The sequence below is a fragment of the Leptidea sinapis genome, chromosome 4 (genome assembly GCF_905404315.1).
Source record: "Leptidea sinapis chromosome 4, ilLepSina1.1, whole genome shotgun sequence".
NCBI lineage: Eukaryota > Metazoa > Arthropoda > Insecta > Lepidoptera > Pieridae > Leptidea > Leptidea sinapis.
Window position 1 is genome coordinate 1,626,935 of NC_066268.1, and position 21,301 is coordinate 1,648,235.

A 21,301-nucleotide genomic window follows, 5' to 3' on the forward strand; every position below is an offset into this window, starting at 1 on the left:
GCACGACCAGCGTGGCAGCCCGACCACTAACATTCTGTGCACGCGTTCAAACTGGTTTCGGAACCAATTTGTTGGTCACCAGGTGAGCAATTCTGTAGAGCTGTATATATATTGTTGGTAGCGGCGACTGGTTGCGCCACCATGTTGTCCCCGGGAAATATAGCCCTGAGTTTGATGATGATGCGAAAGATAGGTACGGTCGCGAACACGAGACAAGAACATTTTGTTTTATCTATTGAAATTTAATTGTTTAGCAAAATGATTAAAAACATCAAGTTACTTACACAATTTTGCTAATTTTAAGGGGGCATATACCTGAAATAAGACCCTCCATCCTTTTTAAGTTTGGATATGCTGTTATTTGGATAGCTTTTCACTGAACACTTTGTCATTGCGTGGCGTTGTATTCAAAGTGCGGTCGAAACACAACTGAATGATAATTTGGATTAGTAATCTAAGTTTTGAGTTTTTAAGACTTCCAAAAGTATACTTTTAGACAAATGATAAATATTTCATAAGTATTTCGGATGGGGAAGCTTTTTTATATGGGGGAATATTAAGAAATAAAAATACAATATTGATAAAATAATATTATGTTAATTTAAACATATCACATTTAATCAACCGCTCATTTTCAGTAATAAAAATAGCATGCATTCACAGCACTTACAAATCAGGAACACAAAAATTATAATTATAATAATGGTGTTAGAATATCTATGGTAAATCATTACAAATGGTAACTTCTAATACCAATTTTACCATTAGAAACTATTATTAATAATAATAAGCAATGAATAAAATTTAGCTAATGAATAATACTAAGTTTTATGCTTTTTGTGCGCTTTGTGATAGTCGCATACTAAAATCTCTCAAACAGAATTTCAAATATTATTGCCCAGTGAACGCATATACAACATGGAAGCATTTCTGTCGCCTTAAAATAATGCAACTAAAACTATTCCGTACTGGGCTGGGCTTAAAAACTGTTTCGGCATCAGTTTTGGTTAGGCGAGGGCGCGATTGAATCCCTGTCAGAAGAGATTTTCAAAACAAAAAAATAAATAAAGGAGGCTCTTTTGTACCGGATGCCGGCTATATCTTGGGTACCACAACGGCGGGTAATGTAATAATATTAATAGTAATGTGTAAACATTATTGTATTTCGGTCTGAAGGGCACCGTAGCTAGTGAATTTACTGGGCAAATGAGACTTAACATCTTATGTCTCAAGGTGACGAGCGCAATTGTAGTGCCGCTCAGAATTTTTGGGTTTTTCAAGTATCCTGAGCGGCACTGCATTGCAATGGGCAGGGCATATCAATTACCATCAGATTAACGTCCTCGAACGTCTCGTCCCTTATTATCATTAAAAAAAACTAAACAAGGATGTTTTAATTAAAAATGCCTTCATGTGTTGTAGGAATCATACGGATCATCATTCACGTGTAAGTACACTAATTACTGAAAAATAAAATAAAACATATTTTATAACAGGGATGGCATTATGCATACTGTAGCAGCACATTTTACTTATGTTTTATTATGCACCTCAAATTTTTTAATAAGTTACAAACATACTTAATTTTAGATTTTGTCTTCTTGTGGGACGGTATATAACAAATAATTGGGGATATGTTCAATTTTGTAGCATGGAAACTAAATAGATAATAGTTTTTGTTCGCAACAGAAAAACTATATTTTCACAAACTGATTTCCATAAAAAAATTCTGTGGTTTGGCGTATCCGTCAACCAATGTGTATATTGAAAGTAAAAAGTGGAAAATTTTTAACATGCGCACATTAGATGACGATAATATTAATCAAACGAATTATAATAATGCTCGTAATAAAATGCGTCATAAAAATAACACTCTTTTTAATATGTATTGAGAGATTACTGCATTGCGATTAATGGTGAAAATTTTTGGCGCTAATAATCAACGGTAGATAGTATACAAGACTGCTTCCATGTATATAATATATACGCATATTATGCGTTCCCTGATATTGCCCCATAAACACTTTGGAGTAATGTTATCTACGGGGCACATTCATCTGCGTGCATTTAATAAAATACTTGAAATTGTGAATAGTATATTATCACTATGAAAAATAACTGTAATATCAAATGCACATATCAGGCATTTACACTTACAACTAGAAAGGCACTTAAGTGTACTTTAATTATCACATCGTGCTTTTAATATAAAAAAATCAAAACTATGTAATAGAACTTATCTGAGATATCGTATTAGAATATAAAAAACAATAATTTAATACTGCAACATCAAACTGAAAAATTTCAGTAAATTTAAATAATAGACTATGAATTGTGGATTTAATCCACGACACGAAAACCCGAATAAAAAAATTTGTAAATACTTAAAACTAGGGCTAATACTAATAAAATATAGAAAATATATTCAAAGGAATGCATTATTAATTTCACAGATGGTGAACGCATGCGATATTTAAAATCGAAGAAACATACTTTGACATAGCTTAGACACCGTAAGTACGGCGAAATTAATTTTCACCTACCCTCGGCCGAACTACTCTCCTCAAATTTAATCTCGCCTTGCAAATAATCTACTGAAGATAACTGCCTCTTAATGATCAAATGCGGAGTTTTACTAACGTGACGCTCCTTTACGAAATTGGGAACTATTTGCTTTTCTTCCATAGTGTACTGAATTATGAATCTTTCGTAAAACAATGCAAGGACAAAATTGCAAGACGCAAGAGCAAGTACAACATACGACATGAGGCTATCTTTGGGCATTTCTAGCTCGAGAAAATGAACTAACCATTGAGCTGGTGAGATCGTTATATAAATGCTTATAGCTATCATCACAAGTACACTCACCATAAACTTCCTATTTGTTACCACTGATCTTCTATATGGAGCGCCATGACTGAAGACAATGGCTAGTATTATATACTGAAACATTGATACGCTAAAAACAGCATAATTCTCAAAACATTTATTAGCTTCTTCGCCTTCATATGTATGCCTGACATACCATGGGAAGTACGATATAGCCAAATAGCTTAAATATTGACCCACAGCTATTAAAAGCATCTGCCCAATGATAGACAGAAGGGGCACAAAGCCCAAGAGTGAGGTCAGGGGGGGTATTTTGCACAATGGACCAGTGTAGGCTTCAGTCATGCCGAAGAAAAACGCAAAATTAACAATCAAAGCCACGTCTATGTAAAGAAACTGGAAGTCTGTTAGATTTGCATCGAAATAGTAGAGGAATGCGACGGAAAGGAATTCTGTCAGCGAGTAGCCTATCATGAACTTAAAGACACCGAAGCTAGTGGTCAAGGCCGCTCGACCTTCACGCAGGAGTCTGGCCACGCAGACGATATCTGGGGTGGTTGAAGTAAACGGCGCGGCGACACTACTTTCAGATGAGGACAACGATACACCCGCATGGGCGGCTCTTAATGCACCGCAGTCGTTGGCGCCATCCCCACACATACCTGAAACCAATATTTTTAAGAAATATATATGTTTATTCTTAATTGCTTGATTCCTTTCGTTCTTAAACTAAGTCAATGTTTTTATTAATTTTATTCATCAACAGGGTATATCTAGAACTCTTAATTGGACGTAATTTCAGAAAAACGTTCCAAACTGCAATCATGTCGAATTTGAGTTAAGAACACAAAACTGGTCACGTGATTCATATTAACGGACTGACCAAAGATGGCAGCCCTACTGTCACTCTTTCAATGAAATCATGTCTTAGTTGCCAAACCCACATGTATGGAATACACTGATATTTATTAAACTTTAAACACGAATTCCTTAAAATTTGATTTTATGGCTTGGAACGTTTTTCAGGATCTACGTCCAATTGATACTCTGCCGATTCACTTTTATTTTAATTTCAATAAAAGAAATAAATAAAAAATTTAAACGAGTGTCATACAATGATTTAAATTCACAATCGTTAACATAAATAACATGTTTTACCAAAAAAATTTTTACCAAATAATTCGTATTTTAAAATAAATACAAATTATAAAAATGTAACAATTCCTCGCTTGTACATACCGACATAGTAACCCATCGCTTGATAGTCGGTGACCAGCTGTTGCTTCTGGTCGGGCGACATGCGGGCGAACACGGCGCCTCGCTCGATCACGCGGAACAGAGACCAAGCGCTCTCACTCTCTCGTAACACCTGAGAGCAATACTTTTATGAGTCTAGTAAATAAACTTATTTATATACTTACAAGTGGTCGCCTAAAACTCATTATTATTTAAAAACCATAATGTATAAAATTTTACGTTATAGAGCAGTCAAAAAGTGATATTTTGATTTCTGTCATTTATGATAAATTAATTAATTCGCTGGTCATCTATTATAACAATAACATAAAATATAATGAATTACGTAGGGAAATTAAATAAAATCATTATAATCTTAATATTAATAAAGTTGTATGCAAAATGAAACATCAAATTAAAATTTTACTAAATAAAATTCATCGTACTAATACACTACTATAATAATGAATATCAATTGAGGTGATGATCTGAGGGTACTCTTAATAACAAAATATTAATTGCTATCGTGATTTATTTTATGTTATTATGTTCTTGGTAACGTAAGCAAAATAAAGACTGCATGCTGAGCCACCTTAATTTGCGGCATATTTAAATCATATCTAAACATTAATATATTTAAGCGTATAAAATGTAACAACTACTGGTAGTCCGATAAATAAATAAACAAAATATTAAATGCATAGTAACGTCACCATGGGGGCATGGGGTAACATTATCTATGTGGCACATTAGTCTACTAAATACATTAGGAGGGTGGGTGCGATCCCTCGATCGCGGATCGACTGGGAATAAATAATTTAAGTTTTAAACCTTGAAAGTTTAGAACTGTGTATATTCTCTCGTTCTTTTATCCACATGTTTCGGAAGTGTGGGTTGCATGTCGAGGCGATTAATTTACCTTCCAGGCATCGCCTGTCATGACGACCTTATAGTTGACGGGCGCCAGTACGGCTTCCACATCGCTGCTCCGTGACTGGTCTTGCTGCCAGGAACCAAGCCCGCTGTCATCGTAGTTTGTGGACGTGCGGAGTGATGAACGCCCTCCCACAGGTACCTGTAAAGGAATATTATTATTCAAGGGCGTACCGAGGTAAAGTCGAGCCTCTCCCTAGAAAATGAAGAAATACTGACAAACCGTAAAGTATTATTAAGTAAGTAGCCAACAGTAGTAGTTAATAAACATAAATAATGTTGATTCTATTGACATGGCAAATTTTTAAGATTGTACTATGAACGGTTGAATCTAGATTTACATTTACCTTAGATATATTTTGGTTTGTCTACGCCTGTTTCGAAGAGCTGTTTGACCTGATTTCTGCCACTGAATTTCATCTTCGACGCGCTAGAAGTTAGGATATCATCCCCACCATCTTACTTTTACTTTTTACCAGTGGGAGCCTCCTTTGCACAGGATGCCGGCTAGATTATGGATACCACAACGGCTCCTATTTCTGCCGTGAAGCAATAATGTTTAAGCATTACTATGAAGTTGGCGCTCTGAAGGGTGCCGTAACTAGTAAAATTACTGGGCAAATGAAACGTAACATTGTATGTCTCAAGGTGACCAGCGCAATTGTAGTGCCGTTCAGATTGTTGGGTTTTCAAGAATTCTGAGCGGCACTAGATTGTTATGGGCAGGGCGTATCAATCGCCATCAGCTGAACGTTCTATTCGTCTCGCCCCTTACTGTCATAAAAAATCTGGATGTCTGGTGTTCCTCTTAGTCATGTGTCATGTCATAGCATACTATGACATGTCATAATATAGTATCATAATCGAACCCGCACCGTTAATTCATGTTAAGTATGTAATTATCGAATGTAATTTTCAATTTCGGGAAAGAGGTCACTCGTCGAATTCAACTCGGATGGGCAGCGTTCGAGAAGCTACGTATAATCTTCTCCTCCCGAATAACACAGTTTCTGAGGACGTATGTTTTTAACTAGTGTGTGTTGCCAGTCATGACAAACGGTATGCAGACGTGGTCGCTAACTAAGGGCCTAATGCGAAAGCTCAAAGGCAATGGAGGGACTCGAAGTTTCCCTGCGAGATCGAATCAGAAATGAGAAGATCCGTAAGAGAACCAACAATATGCCCAAATGATTGCTAAACTGAAGCGGCAATACTGCCCATTGCCGTCTATATATTGTCAAGATCGCCGGAATACGTTGGATGACGATCGTCGTGGAGATCTTTAGGCGAGGCCTTTATCCAGCAGTGGACGTCTTCCGTCTGATGATGAATGTAATTATCAAACTCACCCCATGCAGTGTACTCTCGCAATACAGTCTCGGGCCGGTTTCTTCTTCACTCACACTGATGTGTACGACTCTCTCGCCACTGCCCAGTATACCGCACTCCTTGGCGACACTCACTGCAGTGTGGATATTGTCGCCTGGAATTACATAAGAATAATAATAATTCATTTAAATCTATCATTTTACATATTATGCATTGTCATTAAATTACAATAAGTTTAAATATTTTATCTACACCCATACCTTAATCCTCTATTAAAGATTCTGAAACAGTTAGCTTATTGCCAACATTAAATCACCCAATGTACTAATAACCAATACATCATCATACATACAACATTATTTCATCCACACTGATGATGTAATGTTGTACTGAATTTCATAATAACACTTCTTTGTTTTTTTCCATCCTTTCATGTGCAAAGAGTTTCAACAAACAGCCACATCTTATTGCTCGATGCGTGGTATCTGTATTGTATACATTGTTATTGTCAATGAAGTGACTGTATCGTGTACGTTCACAAAAATCGTCACCTTTTTGCTCTTAAAATGATTAATTCATTATTCATTATTCTAACACTAGAAATAAGGGATTGCTTGTAACTAATAATAGTAGGCTTCATAAGATACATAATAGCTTTAAGAGTAAATGTGTACACTTTTATAATAAAGTCCCAGCCACTGTTCAGGCATTATCTATAAATAAATTTAAATGTTTTATTAAAAAATGACTCTGTCGTAAATCCTACTACTTCACAGCTGAAGATATAAGTGATCTGACAGCCTGAGACTAGATTATGATTATTTTATGGCAATAGCAATGACAGTACAATATTGTATATTTGGTTAAAAAGAGCGCAAAAAAATGCTGGGACACTTTCTCGCGCTTGTTCTTCTCTCTCAGAGCGCCATTTGTTTCCGAAGCGATAGTAGCGTCAAGTATATTAGAAATAACATCAAAAAGAATTCTAAAGGAAACAAATTTGAGAAAATAAATGCCTTTTTACAGTGGAATAATATATAGATCCAATTTATATGTTACCTGTAATCATGACGACATGTATGTTGGCTTCCTTCAGCTCCTGTATGATGGAGGTGGTGGCCGGCTTTAGCCGATTCTCCAATATCACCAGCCCCAGAAACTCAAGATCGCATTCCACCTACACACACAATAAAACTTGAATACACTTGCTCGTAAAATGACCCTTATTACATCGTTCTTAGGGCGATAAATGCGCAAACCGAACTATAAAACACACGTGCAAAACAATATTACACACTTGTGTTAGTATCTAAATGCAATTATATGAGATAAAACAGAGCATTTTCAATTTAACCGGGTAGCACAGTTTTTTGTAACAACAAAGAAGTTTTATGCCGCTGATAAATAATATAGTAATAATAATAATATTGACACACTTTTTACACAAATTATCTTGCCCCAAGTTAAGCATATATAGCCTGTGTTATGGGGTACAAGACAATGATATATTTAATACAATATACTTACTTAAACATACATAAATTCATATAACATACATATATACATTTAAACATCCATGACTCAGAAACAAACATCCATATTCATCATATAAATGCTTGCACTTACCGGGATTCGAACCCGGGACCTCTAGCTTAGTAGGTAAGATCGCTAAGCACTCGGCTATACAGGTCGGCTATATGATATGATTATAACAATTAACAATAATTTGTTATAAAATATTTATATTTTATCACTAGCATTATAATTTTGAAGACGGCTGTGTGTTAGATTTGGCGCCTGAAAACAAAAACTTGCGCGCCATTTTCAGCCTAGAGAAACTCTCTAAGGATAAAAGTGATTCGCTCGATTGTATGAAACGTGCAGTCATTGATAATGTAATTCTGTGTGGTAAATAATTGTAAAAATGTCAAGATTTATTAGTACAAAAAATGAAAAATTGGTAGATTAACCCGGCCTGAATAATAAATAAATGCAGCCCAAAATGCAAACGAAAGCCTTTACACTTGTAAAATCTAGAGAAAAGTACTTGTCTGTCTACGATAGTTTAAAATTTATGTATGTTTGTTTTCCTCGCAAGTGTGTTCAAAACTTGCGTATGAAACTCGTGAACAACTTGCTAACTAGACCCTCGGCTGATTTATAACCTCGACTACGGCTCGGGCTGCAACCCACAGCCTCGTGTATAGTGAGCAACATAGCTTGCAACTTGTATCATAATATACTATTACACACTGACCTGTATAAATACTACTGGACTGGCTTTTCCATATGTTTAACAGTAAATTTTTTGCGCCTATTTGAAGCGCCACTCGCGAGCGTCCAGAGAACTAATTTTGACGTAAAATACAAATGGCTGCGAGAGAAACGTACAATACTCTGAAGTATTTTTGCATTTTGAATTAATTTCGTTCGTTTTCCGTGTGATTTATACTTCAAGAATCAACGTAATAAAGAACACAATTTTTATTGTTTTCCTATCGATGTTTGTTAAGCTGAGGTTGTCAATACTGCTTTTAGTACCGCAGACTCTCGCTATATGGCCATCAGCGCCAAATTGGCGAATATCAAACAGGCACAAAAGCACTTTGACAGCCGCCAGTCCAGTGGTATATAGTAGAGGTCAGTGCTGAGAACACTCCCTCCCACTACTCGGGACCTTGCGTCCCAATTGATCAGATGAACTGAAGCTATATTTATTCCTCAAGAATTGAACATACCTCTTCTCTGTTCATCTTCTCCAACTGTTTGTACGTGACTTGCATAATTCTTGACGACATCGCTATCACCCGGTAGCCTTTCTCAGCGTACATACTCAATACTTCGTTCAGGTTACTCGGCACTGGAAGAAGATACACTCTAATTATAATACCAAAAGTGAAGCCACAATAACATTCAACGGTGGATAAATAGACGTCGATGCCGATATATCGATATCGTTATCGTTACTTCCCTAAATATCTATAAAACTAACTGCTAATCCATAGATTTTTTTCATAAATTCAGGAACAGATTAGTATTTTATATTCACATAGCAAATGACAACTAACAAAGAGTCTAGAGCATCAAAAAGTATACAATTAAAATTTTAATAAAATAAATAAATAATAAAAATGAATAAAACTTTTATTTAGAACAATTTAACAAAGTAATGCAAACAAGTAAAAACGATGATAGCTGCAAAAGTATAAACTGCAGCGCAGCTAACAATAAAGCCACAATTCAAAATAAATAATATTTAATTTAACTATCACAGATCAAAATGTAAGATCGTCAAAACATGGACACGAATCATCATCAAATTCCCAAAGATTTTAAAAATATTTTTATCACAAATATTACAAAACAATGATCAAATGCACCAATAGATTATAATTTTTTTGTTATGGAAGAGAGGACAAACGAGCGTACGGATCACCTGATGTTCTGTGAAGTAATCACCGCCGCCCACATTGTCTTGCAATACCAGAGGAATAACAAAAGCGTAGTCGGCCTTTTAAAAATAATGGTTAAAAAAATTTAAAAGCACGCTTTATATAAAATTCAACTAAAAAAATAGAAAATAAATTTAAATTGAAAATAGTGTAAAAAAATATATTTTATTGTAAAAAAAAAAAGCGTGGGGTGTAGAAGAATTATTATTTTAATAATATCTTAAAAAGCACCCCACGTTTTTTTTACAATTAAATATTATTTTTTTACACTATTTTCAATTTAAATTTATTTTATATTTTTTAGTTGAATTTTATATAAAGCGTGCATTTTAGTTTTTTTTTTAACCATTATTTATTTTTCATTTTTTAGTCAAATTAGTGTAATGTCATCGGTCCTCGATAAATCTACAGAGTTTGAACGAAATCTAGCCGTTTAAAGTGGGTCAAAATCGCGCCCAAAGAAGTCGGTTACAAACATACAAACATACAGATGAAGCTAATATAAAGCGTATAATAAAAAAGCGAACGCGCTCTTTTGAAGTGAGAAAGTGAGAAAGAAAGACCCATGTCGTATCGTCCCGGAAACACCGCACAAGGAAGCTCAATGCACAGCTTTGTCGTACGTGGAAAAAAGTTCCTTGAAAACCGCACTGTGGAGGAACATCCATATGGTGGGGATGATAGCTTTGGCGTGTCGTGCGAAGGTGGAATTCAGCAGCAGGAATCAGTTCAAACAGGTCTTCGGAACACTCCCCGTGATAAATGCGGTAGAAGATACACAATGAAGCGACGTCTCTACGCCATATAAATAAGCCACACTTCAAAATAGTGAACTGACCTGTCTCAGGTATGCAAAGCTTTCGTAACATCTCCGGAGCACCCTTACAATAAATACGAATGACGTCTTCTCCCAACAAACGCACAGCGACGGAAGACCGTTGAAGTGTCGAGACGAACTGGTATTGATGGACTATCCCAACTTCTAGCGGCATCTGAGATGGAAATTATTTATTTATTTTTATACTCCTCTACTTTTTATCAGTAACATAAGTACATACATTATTAATTACAGTGGACCACCGGTGATCCGGCCCCTGTCTAGTCCAGTATCCGCTGTAATCCGACATGGTCTATTATTTATTATGTATTGACAATCTTCGCTAATGCATGATTGAACAAGTTATAACTTGTTACAAAAATAAGGACTCCGTGTCACCTTACATATCAATGAGGCACCAAAACAACCCGGTAAACGTTGTAAATACATAACCCCACGCATACACTTACACTAATACAAGCCGATCGGCCGCCATTGTGAGATCAGTTTGCGTCACAATAAATTTTTGTAAAAATGCCGTCGTGCGTTGTGGAAAAGTGTAAAAACAATAATATAAAAGTATTTGAGGATATATGATTATTTAATGGAGAAAAAAAGAACTGGTATACCCCGTAACCGCACACACTAGCATAAAGGTGCTTCACGTGCTAATATCACGCCGCGGAATCCTTCTTTTTTACTAGTCCGTGACACAACTATGTATTTTTGTGCGAGACGCGTAGGGCATTGTTTGAAGATACCGGTGCGGTCTAGCGTGTGTTCTTTTCTTTCCTGTTTATTCATTGTGTATAACGTATTCGTACCTAATAATATACAACTTAATGATATTAATTTTATAATAAAACGTAGGCTCACTATTGTGTTGTTTATGTTACTAAATAAGACATACAAGATAAAGTATTTGTACTTCAGAGTAAATATCTAATATATAAAATTCTCGTGTCACGGTGTGCGGGACCGAACTCCTCCGAAACGGCTTGACCGATTCTCATGAAATTTTGAGTGCATATTGGGTAGGTCTGAGAATCGGACAACATCTATTTTTCTTTTCCCTAAATGTTAAGGGTTTTTAGGGGTTAGGGCCACACGATTTTTTTTTTTAATTTTTTGACATTTTTTTTAAATTTGTTTGATTTTGAGTCAACATTAAAAAATACATACAACCCTAAATTTTCAACACTCTACGAGCAACCCCTATTTTTGTATCGCGATTTTTAAATTATTCTGTTCCATCCACAAATCCGCTATAGGGTTGCAAGATGGCAATGGATCAATACTTACAATAATTGTAGTATGATAAATTTGGTAGGTCTGAGAATCGGTTGCATCTACTTTTTACACCTCAAATTTTTTTTTATTACTTTATATGGCAATACAACGTTTGCTGAGGCAGCTAGAATACATATAACATATAGAATTTTATCATTGGATCTGTAATTTGTCAAATTACAAGGTACTCTTTTGTAAAAATTTCTGGACTATAAGAGGTCTTAGGCTGTACTTTATAATGCGACAAGTTCGATAGTTCGACACTGCTCTCCAAAATGTTTGTCGGATTACCGGGGGTCCACTGTATTTGAAAAATTCTATACCCTAAGGCCTATAAAAGCATTGTTTACCGTACTATAATGTCGCCAAATAAGTTATTTTGGTGCCACAGACAACTAAATCTAGGTTAAGTATGGTAGGTTCATAGAAATATTAGGTAATACGTAGTACATATTACATACATAATATTTCCATGTTTAAAATTAGAGTAAATATTTTAATTCGAGTTAGTAACTCTTTTGTGTAGAGGCGAAACACGTGTCGAATTGTTTTAAAGACAAATATTGGCGGAATTAACACTAAAGAAAACTTAAATCATTTATATAATTATGGATTTCCGCAAAGTAACGCCTAATTCAATAAATTTTCTTAAACTAAAGAAATCTAAAAGACATTGGTGCACAATCAGCACAACGTCGGGGTACGGGGTGGCAACGCGTGCAGGTTTAGCCGTGTTGGGCCGTCGTAACTCTCCCTATGATAAATAAATATATTTATATTTCCACTGCCAAAGGTAACTCACGTGTAGGTCGTCCACGCTAATGTTGGCAGCACGTCTGGGCTTCACTACCGTCGGGGTGAGCACGTCGTAATTGCTCAGCTCTGGCACATCCGGTTCTTCCAACAGCCAACCGGTCGATTCGAACATCTTCAATAAACACATCAAAAGTCTTATGTTACACCCTTTGATCATTTTTACGTCTAGATAGACTGTGGCAGCTGTGAAAACGGCGATAAAAAATTAAGGTTGACAGTTAAGCTCTATTTTGAGAAATGTAAGCACATTAACACAAAGTGCCATTCATATCGCAAGTTTAAGACGTAGCTTGTCACGCACACTAAACTAATAAACCTGGCCAGTTTTCATCGATTGTCTAGTGCAAGTGGCTCTATCTAGACGTATAAATTATCTAAAGTAACACCAAACAATATGTTATGTTTTTAAAGTGATACCCTCACTTCTAGAAATATTACACAAATAAAATTTGTAAAACAAAATTTTTCAATCAAAAATCAAGTAAATTTCCTAATATGCAAATATTTGGGTTGAGCAGTTTATCAACTGTAAAGTAGATCCTGTAGAGTGTAGATGAAGCCACAACCTGAGAGTTGAACAAAGCAAACAGAATTTTATAACGAGGCGGTACTCGAACGGTTAGCTCAGTTGGTTAGAGCACCGGCACGGAACGCCGGAGACGACCTCCGGCGTTCCGGGCTCGTATCCCGCATCGTTCATAAAAAAATTTTTTTTAAAAAATTTATTTGTGTAAGTAACACCAAGTCAAAGTTTTGTTGAGTCCATTTCTCCGGAATATTTAGAATATAAAGAAGGAACGCATACTATTCCAATCTGTTGCAACTGACAAACACCCATAAGTTAGGTGTGAATTAAATATACCAACTTTAAGAATAAACTCCTTCACATTTTTACTGCGGTGAAATAAAGGTCAGTCTCCTCAATTTTGTACGCTCCACGACCGCTGTATATCCCTCTAGCCAATTGCTGCTCGAATTGTCGGGGACCCAATGCTCTGTGAACGGCTCGATCAAGTGGTGCTTAGAGACGTCGCTTCATTTTGTGTCTTCTATCGCATTTATCATTGGAGTGTGCCACAAGTTAGGATATCATCCCCACCATAGAATAATAACGCTTAGAACGTGAGTAGGCTAAGCGAATTGAAGACGTTTCCCGCCGCGTCAGTGTTATTCTGTCAACTTCCAAGACAAACATAATTAAACATAATTAAAAAAGAAATTTAATTTAAAAAAATAATAGTTAAAAAAAACTAAAAAGCACGCTTTATATAAAATTCAACTAAAAATAGAAAATAAATTTAAATTGAAAATAGTGTAAAAAAAATAATTTTATCGTAAAAAAAAAGCGTGGGGTGTAGAAGAATTATTATTTTAATAATATCTTAAAAAGTTATTTTTATCCTCGTGAACCTCGGATACGATATCCATATTGATTAAATCATAATTTTGCACGGCGACCATCTTAGATTTCAAAAATGATCTCAAACTCGTTCTCTGCACCCTCAAGAAACTCGGATACGATATCCATATAATTGTTGAAATCATAAATTGGCGCGTCGGCTTAAATAATAGTTTTATTAATAATAGCTGGCAGGAGCTCTATCGTCTCGCTTTTTCGTTTCATCGAGTTTCAAATCACAACGATTCTAAACAAGTTTCAATTCAATAAAATAATACATATAATGCAATACATTTATAATTATATATTAATATAAAATAATATGTAATGTTATTGTCACTTCCTATAATAAATAAATTTCTTTCTATTACTACGTGTTGTTTTTATTAAATTATAAATTTATATTTTATTTCTTCTTTCTTATTACATATTATCTAGTATTTCGCACAATTTACCGATTTGTTGAAATGTCTATTCACTTGCAACATTATTTGGCTGTGTGTGTGCGTGTTGGCGAATGTAAGTACGTGACGCTCACGCACACATTAATTATAATATTACTTCTTTAATGACAGGAACTATGAATGAAACTATCGTTATGAGCGTTATTATTCTATGATCCCCACCATCTGGATGTGTGGCAGTCCCCCACAGTGCGGTTTTCACGGAACTTTCTTACACGCACAATAAAGCTGTGGATTGAGCTTCTTTGTGCGGTGTTTCCGGGACAATACGACATGGGTACCTTCAAAAAAAGCGCGTACTCATTCCTTAAAGGCCAGCAACGCTCCGGTGATTCCTCTGGTGATGCAAGAGAACGTAGGCAGCGGTGATCACTTAACACCAGGTGACCAGGTGGTACGTTCGCTTGTCCTCCTTTTCCATAAAAAAAATCAGTTACTCACCTTCAAGTCCAATGGGTCACCAGCCAGTTCTCCATTAAGCAGCGTGAGACTGTGACACGTCGCCATTCCGATCTTAAGCTCGTGCAGGTCATTCATAGATCTGGGATCCCGCTGGGCTCGACCCAGCACCGGTGGTGAGCTTCCGGTGGTGATGGACACCACTCCCCACATATCCAGGCCATCTTCTGTCAGCGTACCCGTCTATAAGTCATTAACTAAGTATTTATTGCATTTTATTTTTCATCCAACGTTTTTGATTCAGTTGTTTGGAGTATATCCGATGAAAAAAACCAGTCTCCATTGATTAGGATAGATTAAAGAACCCATGAACATACTCTTATCAGCTCAATTGTGCTACAGAGTCACAAACGCTCGAATAACGATCAATGGTCTACCCACTGTCCGTTGTTATGAAGATCAAGAGGAAACACTATTCCTCAATAATGGTGGCTAGTAACGCGTGTAAACTACAAATCTCATCAAAACACAGTCAGACGACCCACTGACTTTGACAGCCCTGATGTTAAATCCGGACACTTACGCGTGTTGACGGTGTACAACCGAGCAACAAGATGGTGGCGTGGCGGGTAAAATATAAGTCCTATCAAGTTATTAAGACACAATCAAGCGCTTCATGCTCACGTTGATAGCCCGGCTGTTAAGACAGGACACTTTTTTTTTATGGAATAGAAGGACAAACGAGCGTACGAGTCACCTGGTGTTAAGTGATCACCGCCGCCCACATTCTCTTGTAACACCAGAAGAATCACAACAGCGTTGCCGGCCTTTAAGGAAGGTGTACGCGCTTTTTTTGAAGGTTGGGTACCTGTCGTATCGTCACACACCGCACAAGGAAGCTCATTCCACAGCTTTGTAGTACGAGGAAGAAAGCTCTTTGAAAACCGCACTTTCGCAAAAACGAACAACTGTCATTGCAAAACACATGCAATCAAGCGAGCCACTGACGTTGACAACCCTAGTGTTAAGGCAGGACTCTCGCGTGTATTTCAGTCAACACAAACAACTAACCTTAACAAACACATCCAATCATTCCGGCGCCTATTTCTGCTGTGAAGCACTAATGTGTAAGCATTATTGTGTTTTGGTCTGAAGGGCGCCGTAGCTAGTGGAATTACTGGACAAATGAGACTTTACATCTTATGTCTTAAGGAGACGATCGCAATTGCAGCGCCGCTCAGTATTTTTCAGGGCATATCAATTACCATCAGCTTAAGGTCCTGTTCGTCTTGTCCCTTATTGTCATAAAAAGAAATCAAGCTAGCAGATGCTGTTAACAGACCTAGTATTAAGGCAGTACACTAGCGCCCGTTGCAGTCAAGCGACAGCGTACACGCGGCCAACTGTTTTTAAAGCAACGACCAGCAACCTTATCGAAACACATGCAATCAAGCGAGCCGGTGACGTCGACAGCCCTGGTGTTGAGGCAGGACACTCGCGCCCGTTTCAGTCAAGCGACAGCGTACACGTGGCCAACTGTTTTTACAGCAACGACCAGCAACCTTATCGAAACACATGCAATCAAGCGAGCCGCTGACGTTGACAGCCCTGGTGTTGAGGCAGGACACTCGCGCCCGTTTCAGTCAAGCGACAGCGTACACGCGGCCAACTGTTTTTACAGCAACGACCAGCAACCTTATCGAAACACATGCAATCAAGCGAGCCGCTGACGTTGACAGCCCTGGTGTTGAGGCAGGACACTCGCGCCCGTTTCAGTCAAGCGACAGCGTACACGCGGCCAACTGTTTTTACAGCAACGATTACCAATCTTATCCAAACACATGCAATCCAGCGAGCCCCTGACGTTGACAGCCCTGGTGTTGAGGCAGGACACTCGAGCGCGTTACAGTCAAGAAATAGCGTACAAGCGACCAACTGTTTTTAACAGCAACGGCTACCAACCTTATCAAAACACATACAATCAAGCGAGCCGCTGACGTTGACAGCCCTGGTATTGAGGCAGGACACTCGCGCGCGTTAGTCAAGAAATAGCGTACAAGCGACCAACTGTTTTTAACAGCAACGGCTACCAACCTTATCAAAACACATGCAATCAAGCGAGCCGCTGACGTTGACAGCCCTGGTATTGAGGCAGGACACTCGCGCGCGTTACAGTCAAGAAATAGCGTACAAGCGACCAACTGTTTTTAACAGCAACGGCTACCAACCTTATTAAAACACATGCAATCAAGCGAGCCGCTGACGTTGACAGCCCTGGTATTGAGGCAGGACACTCGCGCGCGTTACAGTCAAGAAATAGCGTACAAGCGACCAACTGTTTTTAACAGCAACGGCTACCAACCTTATCAAAACACATGCAATCAAGCGAGCCGCTGACATTGACAGCCCTGGTATTGAGGCAGGACACTCGCGCGCGTTACAGTCAAGAAATAGCGTACAAGCGACCAACTGTTTTTAACAGCAACGGCTACCAACCTTATCAAAACACATGCAATCAAGCGAGCCGCTGACGTTGACAGCCCTGGTGTTGAGGCAGGACACTCGCGCGCGTTACAGTCAAGAAATAGCGTACAAGCGACCAACTGCTTTTAACAGCAACGGCTACCAACCTTATCAAAACACATACAATCAAGCGAGCCGCTGACGTAGACAGCCCTGGTATTGAGGCAGGACACTCGCGCGCGTTACAGTCAAGAAATAGCGTACAAGCGACCAACTGTTTTTAACAGCAACGGCTACCAACCTTATCAAAACACATGCAATCAAGCGAGCCGCTGACGTTGACAGCCCTGGTATTGAGGCAGGACACTCGCGCGCGTTACAGTCAAGAAATAGCGTACAAGCGACAAACTGTTTTTAACAGCAACGGCTACCAACCTTATCAAAACACATGCAATCAAGCGAGCCGCTGACGTTGACAGCCCTGGTGTTGAGGCAGGACACTCGCGCGCGTTACAGTCAAGAAATAGCGTCCAAGCGACCAACTGTTTTTAACAGCAACGGCTACCAACCTTATCAAAACACATGCAATCAAGCGAGCCGCTGACGTTGACAGCCCTGGTGTTGAGGCAGGACACTCGCGCGCGTTACAGTCAAGAAATAGCGTACAAGCGACCAACTGTTTTTAACAGCAACGGCTACCAACCTTATCAAAACACATACAATCAAGCGAGCCGCTGACGTAGACAGCCCTGGTATTGAGGCAGGACACTCGCGCGCGTTACAGTCAAGAAATAGCGTACAAGCGACCAACTGTTTTTAACAGCAACGGCTACCAACCTTATCAAAACACATGCAATCAAGCGAGCCGCTGACGTTGACAGCCCTGGTATTGAGGCAGGACACTCACGCGCGTTACAGTCAAGAAATAGCGTACAAGCGACAAACTGTTTTTAACAGCAACGGCTACCAACCTTATCAAAACACATGCAATCAAGCGAGCCGCTGACGTTGACAGCCCTGGTGTTGAGGCAGGACACTCGCGCGCGTTACAGTCAAGAAATAGCGTCCAAGCGACCAACTGTTTTTAACAGCAACGGCTACCAACCTTATCAAAACACATGCAATCAAGCGACAGCCCTGGTATTGAGGCAGGACACTCACGCGCGTTACAGTCAAGAAATAGCGTACAAGCGACAAACTGTTTTTAACAGCAACGGCTACCAACCTTATCAAAACACATGCAATCAAGCGAGCCGCTGACGTTGACAGCCCTGGTGTTGAGGCAGGACACTCGCGCGCGTTTCAGTCAAGAAATAGCGTCCAAGCGACCAACTGTTTTTAACAGCAACGGCTACCAACCTTATCAAAACACATGCAATCAAGCGAGCCGCTGACGTTGACAGCCCTGGTGTTGAGGCAGGACACTCGCGCGCGTTACAGTCAAGAAATAGCGTCCAAGCGACCAACTGTTTTTAACAGCAACGGCTACCAACCTTATCAAAACACATGCAATCAAGCGAGCCGCTGACGTTGACAGCCCTGGTGTTGAGGCAGCACACTCGCGCGCGTTTCAGTCAAGAAATAGCGTCCAAGCGACCAACTGTTTTTAACAGCAACGGCTACCAACCTTATCAAAACACATGCAATCAAGCGAGCCGCTGACGTTGACAGCACTGGTGTTGAGGCAGGACACTCGCGCGCGTTTCAGTCAAGAAATAGCGTCCAAGCGACCAACTGTTTTTAACAGCAACGGCTACCAACCTTATCAAAACACATGCAATCAAGCGAGCCGCTGACGTTGACAGCCCTGGTGTTGAGGCAGGACACTCGCGCGCGTTTCAGTCAAGAAATAGCGTCCAAGCGACCAACTGTTTTTAACAGCAACGGCTACCAACCTTATCAAAACACATGCAATCAAGCGACAGCCCTGGTATTGAGGCAGGACACTCACGCGCGTTACAGTCAAGAAATAGCGTACAAGCGACAAACTGTTTTTAACAGCAACGGCTACCAACCTTATCAAAACACATGCAATCAAGCGAGCCGCTGACGTTGACAGCCCTGGTGTTGAGGCAGGACACTCGCGCGCGTTTCAGTCAAGAAATAGCGTACAAGCGACAAACTGTTTTTAACAGCAACGGCTACCAACCTTATCAAAACACATGCAATCAAGCGAGCCGCTGACGTTGACAGCCCTGGTGTTGAGGCAGGACACTCGCGCGCGTTTCAGTCAAGAAATAGCGTCCAAGCGACCAACTGTTTTTAACAGCAACGGCTACCAACCTTATCAAAACACATGCAATCAAGCGAGCCGCTGACGTTGACAGCCCTGGTGTTGAGGCAGGACACTCGCGCGCGTTTCAGTCAAGAAATAGCGTCCAAGCGACCAACTGTTTTTAACAGCAACGGCTACCAACCTTATCAAAACACATGCAATCAAGCGAGCCGCTGACGTTGACAGCACTGGTGTTGAGGCAGGACACTCGCGCGCGTTTCAGTCAAGAAATAGCGTCCAAGCGACCAACTGTTTTTAACAGCAACGGCTACCAACCTTATCAAAACACATGCAATCAAGCGAGCCGCTGACGTTGACAGCCCTGGTGTTGAGGCAGGACACTCGCGCGCGTTTCAGTCAAGAAATAGCGTCCAAGCGACCAACTGTTTTTAACAGCAACGGCTACCAACCTTATCAAAACACATGCAATCAAGCGAGCCGCTGACGTTGACAGCCCTGGTGTTGAGGCAGGACACTCGCGCGCGTTTCAGTCAAGAAATAGCGTCCAAGCGACCAACTGTTTTTAACAGCAACGGCTACCAACCTTATCAAAACACATGCAATCAAGCGAGCCGCTGACGTTGACAGCCCTGGTGTTGAGGCAGGACACTCGCGCGCGTTTCAGTCAAGAAATAGCGTCCAAGCGACCAACTGTTTTTAACAGCAACGGCTACCAACCTTATCAAAACACATGCAATCAAGCGAGCCGCTGACGTTGACAGCCCTGGTGTTGAGGCAGGATACTCGCGCCCGTTTCAGTCGAGCGACGGCGTACAAGCGACCAACTGTCATGGCGGCGGGCAACGCCGGCGGCACGACGATCGTGATTATGTCCAGCGCCTTTATTATTATATCGCGTACTGTTAGCGATCTGTACGCCTGCAATATTAAAAATACGTTTAGGTTTCACTTCCATCAATCACACATTTAAGTTTCGAGAACACAGCGTATTTATTGCCTATATATGTAGATACAGAATTTAACGCCACCTATTCTTTACCTGTAAATATGATTAAAATAATAGTAATCGAAAATTTATTGAATTGGGCTTTATTTTGCGGAAATCCATAATTATCAAAGCTTTCTTGAGTGTAAATTCCGCTTAGATTTGTCTTCTGGCATGAGACAGTCTGAGACCAGAGTGTGGCAAGTCAAAATCTCCTGAGGATGCCTCGTGTAGAGGCGAAACACATATCGAATCGATTAAAGACAAATCTTAACGGAATTCACACTCAAGATAGCTCTCATTTGCATGGTAATTAATCGGACAAATCATACAACATTTTAAGCATCGACCACAAAAATTAATAAAGGGCAAAGTTTCAAATAGCAGATGTTGTAATTATCACCTGACAAACGACGATATGTTATGACCAATGAGCATTCGGTAATCCGCACCGGCTCACTTCAGTTGTTTGACTGAATTGTTTGCATTTCGAAGAATAGAAGCCTACTCGGTTATTAGGTCGCCAGTTTTGTAACAAAAATGATTCTACAAGTTTTAATGAGTGGATTTTTGGTTTTCTATTTGGTTAAGTTCTCGTGACAAACTTCGTCATGCTCCCTTAAATGTCAATGCTTGTGGTGGCGACGTGGGAC

The 21,301-nt window shown here is 39.3% G+C and overlaps 2 protein-coding genes and 1 long non-coding RNA gene across 4 annotated transcripts in view; all 3 read right to left on the reverse strand.

The window, feature by feature from the left end:
* Positions 1-577: 577 nt before the first annotated feature.
* Positions 578-16,202, reverse strand: LOC126980018 (probable cation-transporting ATPase W08D2.5). The gene is made up of 10 exons (XM_050829640.1): positions 16,036-16,202; positions 15,007-15,207; positions 12,689-12,814; positions 10,618-10,771; positions 9,066-9,187; positions 7,387-7,504; positions 6,348-6,481; positions 4,985-5,140; positions 4,069-4,198; positions 578-3,491 (listed from the first exon to the last, which is right to left on the reverse strand). The coding sequence occupies exons 2-10, from the start codon at positions 15,175-15,177 to the stop codon at positions 2,536-2,538; spliced, it is 2,067 nt and encodes a 688-aa protein (XP_050685597.1). The 5' UTR covers positions 15,178-15,207; positions 16,036-16,202; the 3' UTR covers positions 578-2,535.
* A 1,129-nt stretch (positions 16,203-17,331) lies between these two features.
* LOC126980020 (polyamine-transporting ATPase 13A3-like) overlaps positions 17,332-21,301 on the reverse strand; it is a 61,797-nt gene continuing 57,827 nt past the window's right edge. Inside the window, exons 11-13 of one of the 2 annotated variants that reach the window (XM_050829645.1) lie at positions 20,381-20,581; positions 17,595-17,728; positions 17,332-17,460 (exon numbers count right to left, since the gene is read on the reverse strand). In XM_050829645.1, the coding sequence (XP_050685602.1) occupies positions 17,708-17,728; positions 20,381-20,581 (222 nt within the window). In that variant the 3' untranslated portion in view covers positions 17,332-17,460; positions 17,595-17,707. Of the gene's footprint in view, positions 17,461-17,594; positions 17,729-18,075; positions 18,131-20,380; positions 20,582-21,301 lie in introns of those variants that run through there. The other variant, XM_050829644.1, reaches the window with a different exon arrangement.
* On the reverse strand, positions 18,210-19,587 carry LOC126980023 (uncharacterized). Its single transcript, XR_007732943.1, has 2 exons — positions 19,443-19,587; positions 18,210-18,264 (listed from the first exon to the last, which is right to left on the reverse strand). It is a non-coding gene; the product is annotated as an uncharacterized LOC126980023 (long non-coding RNA).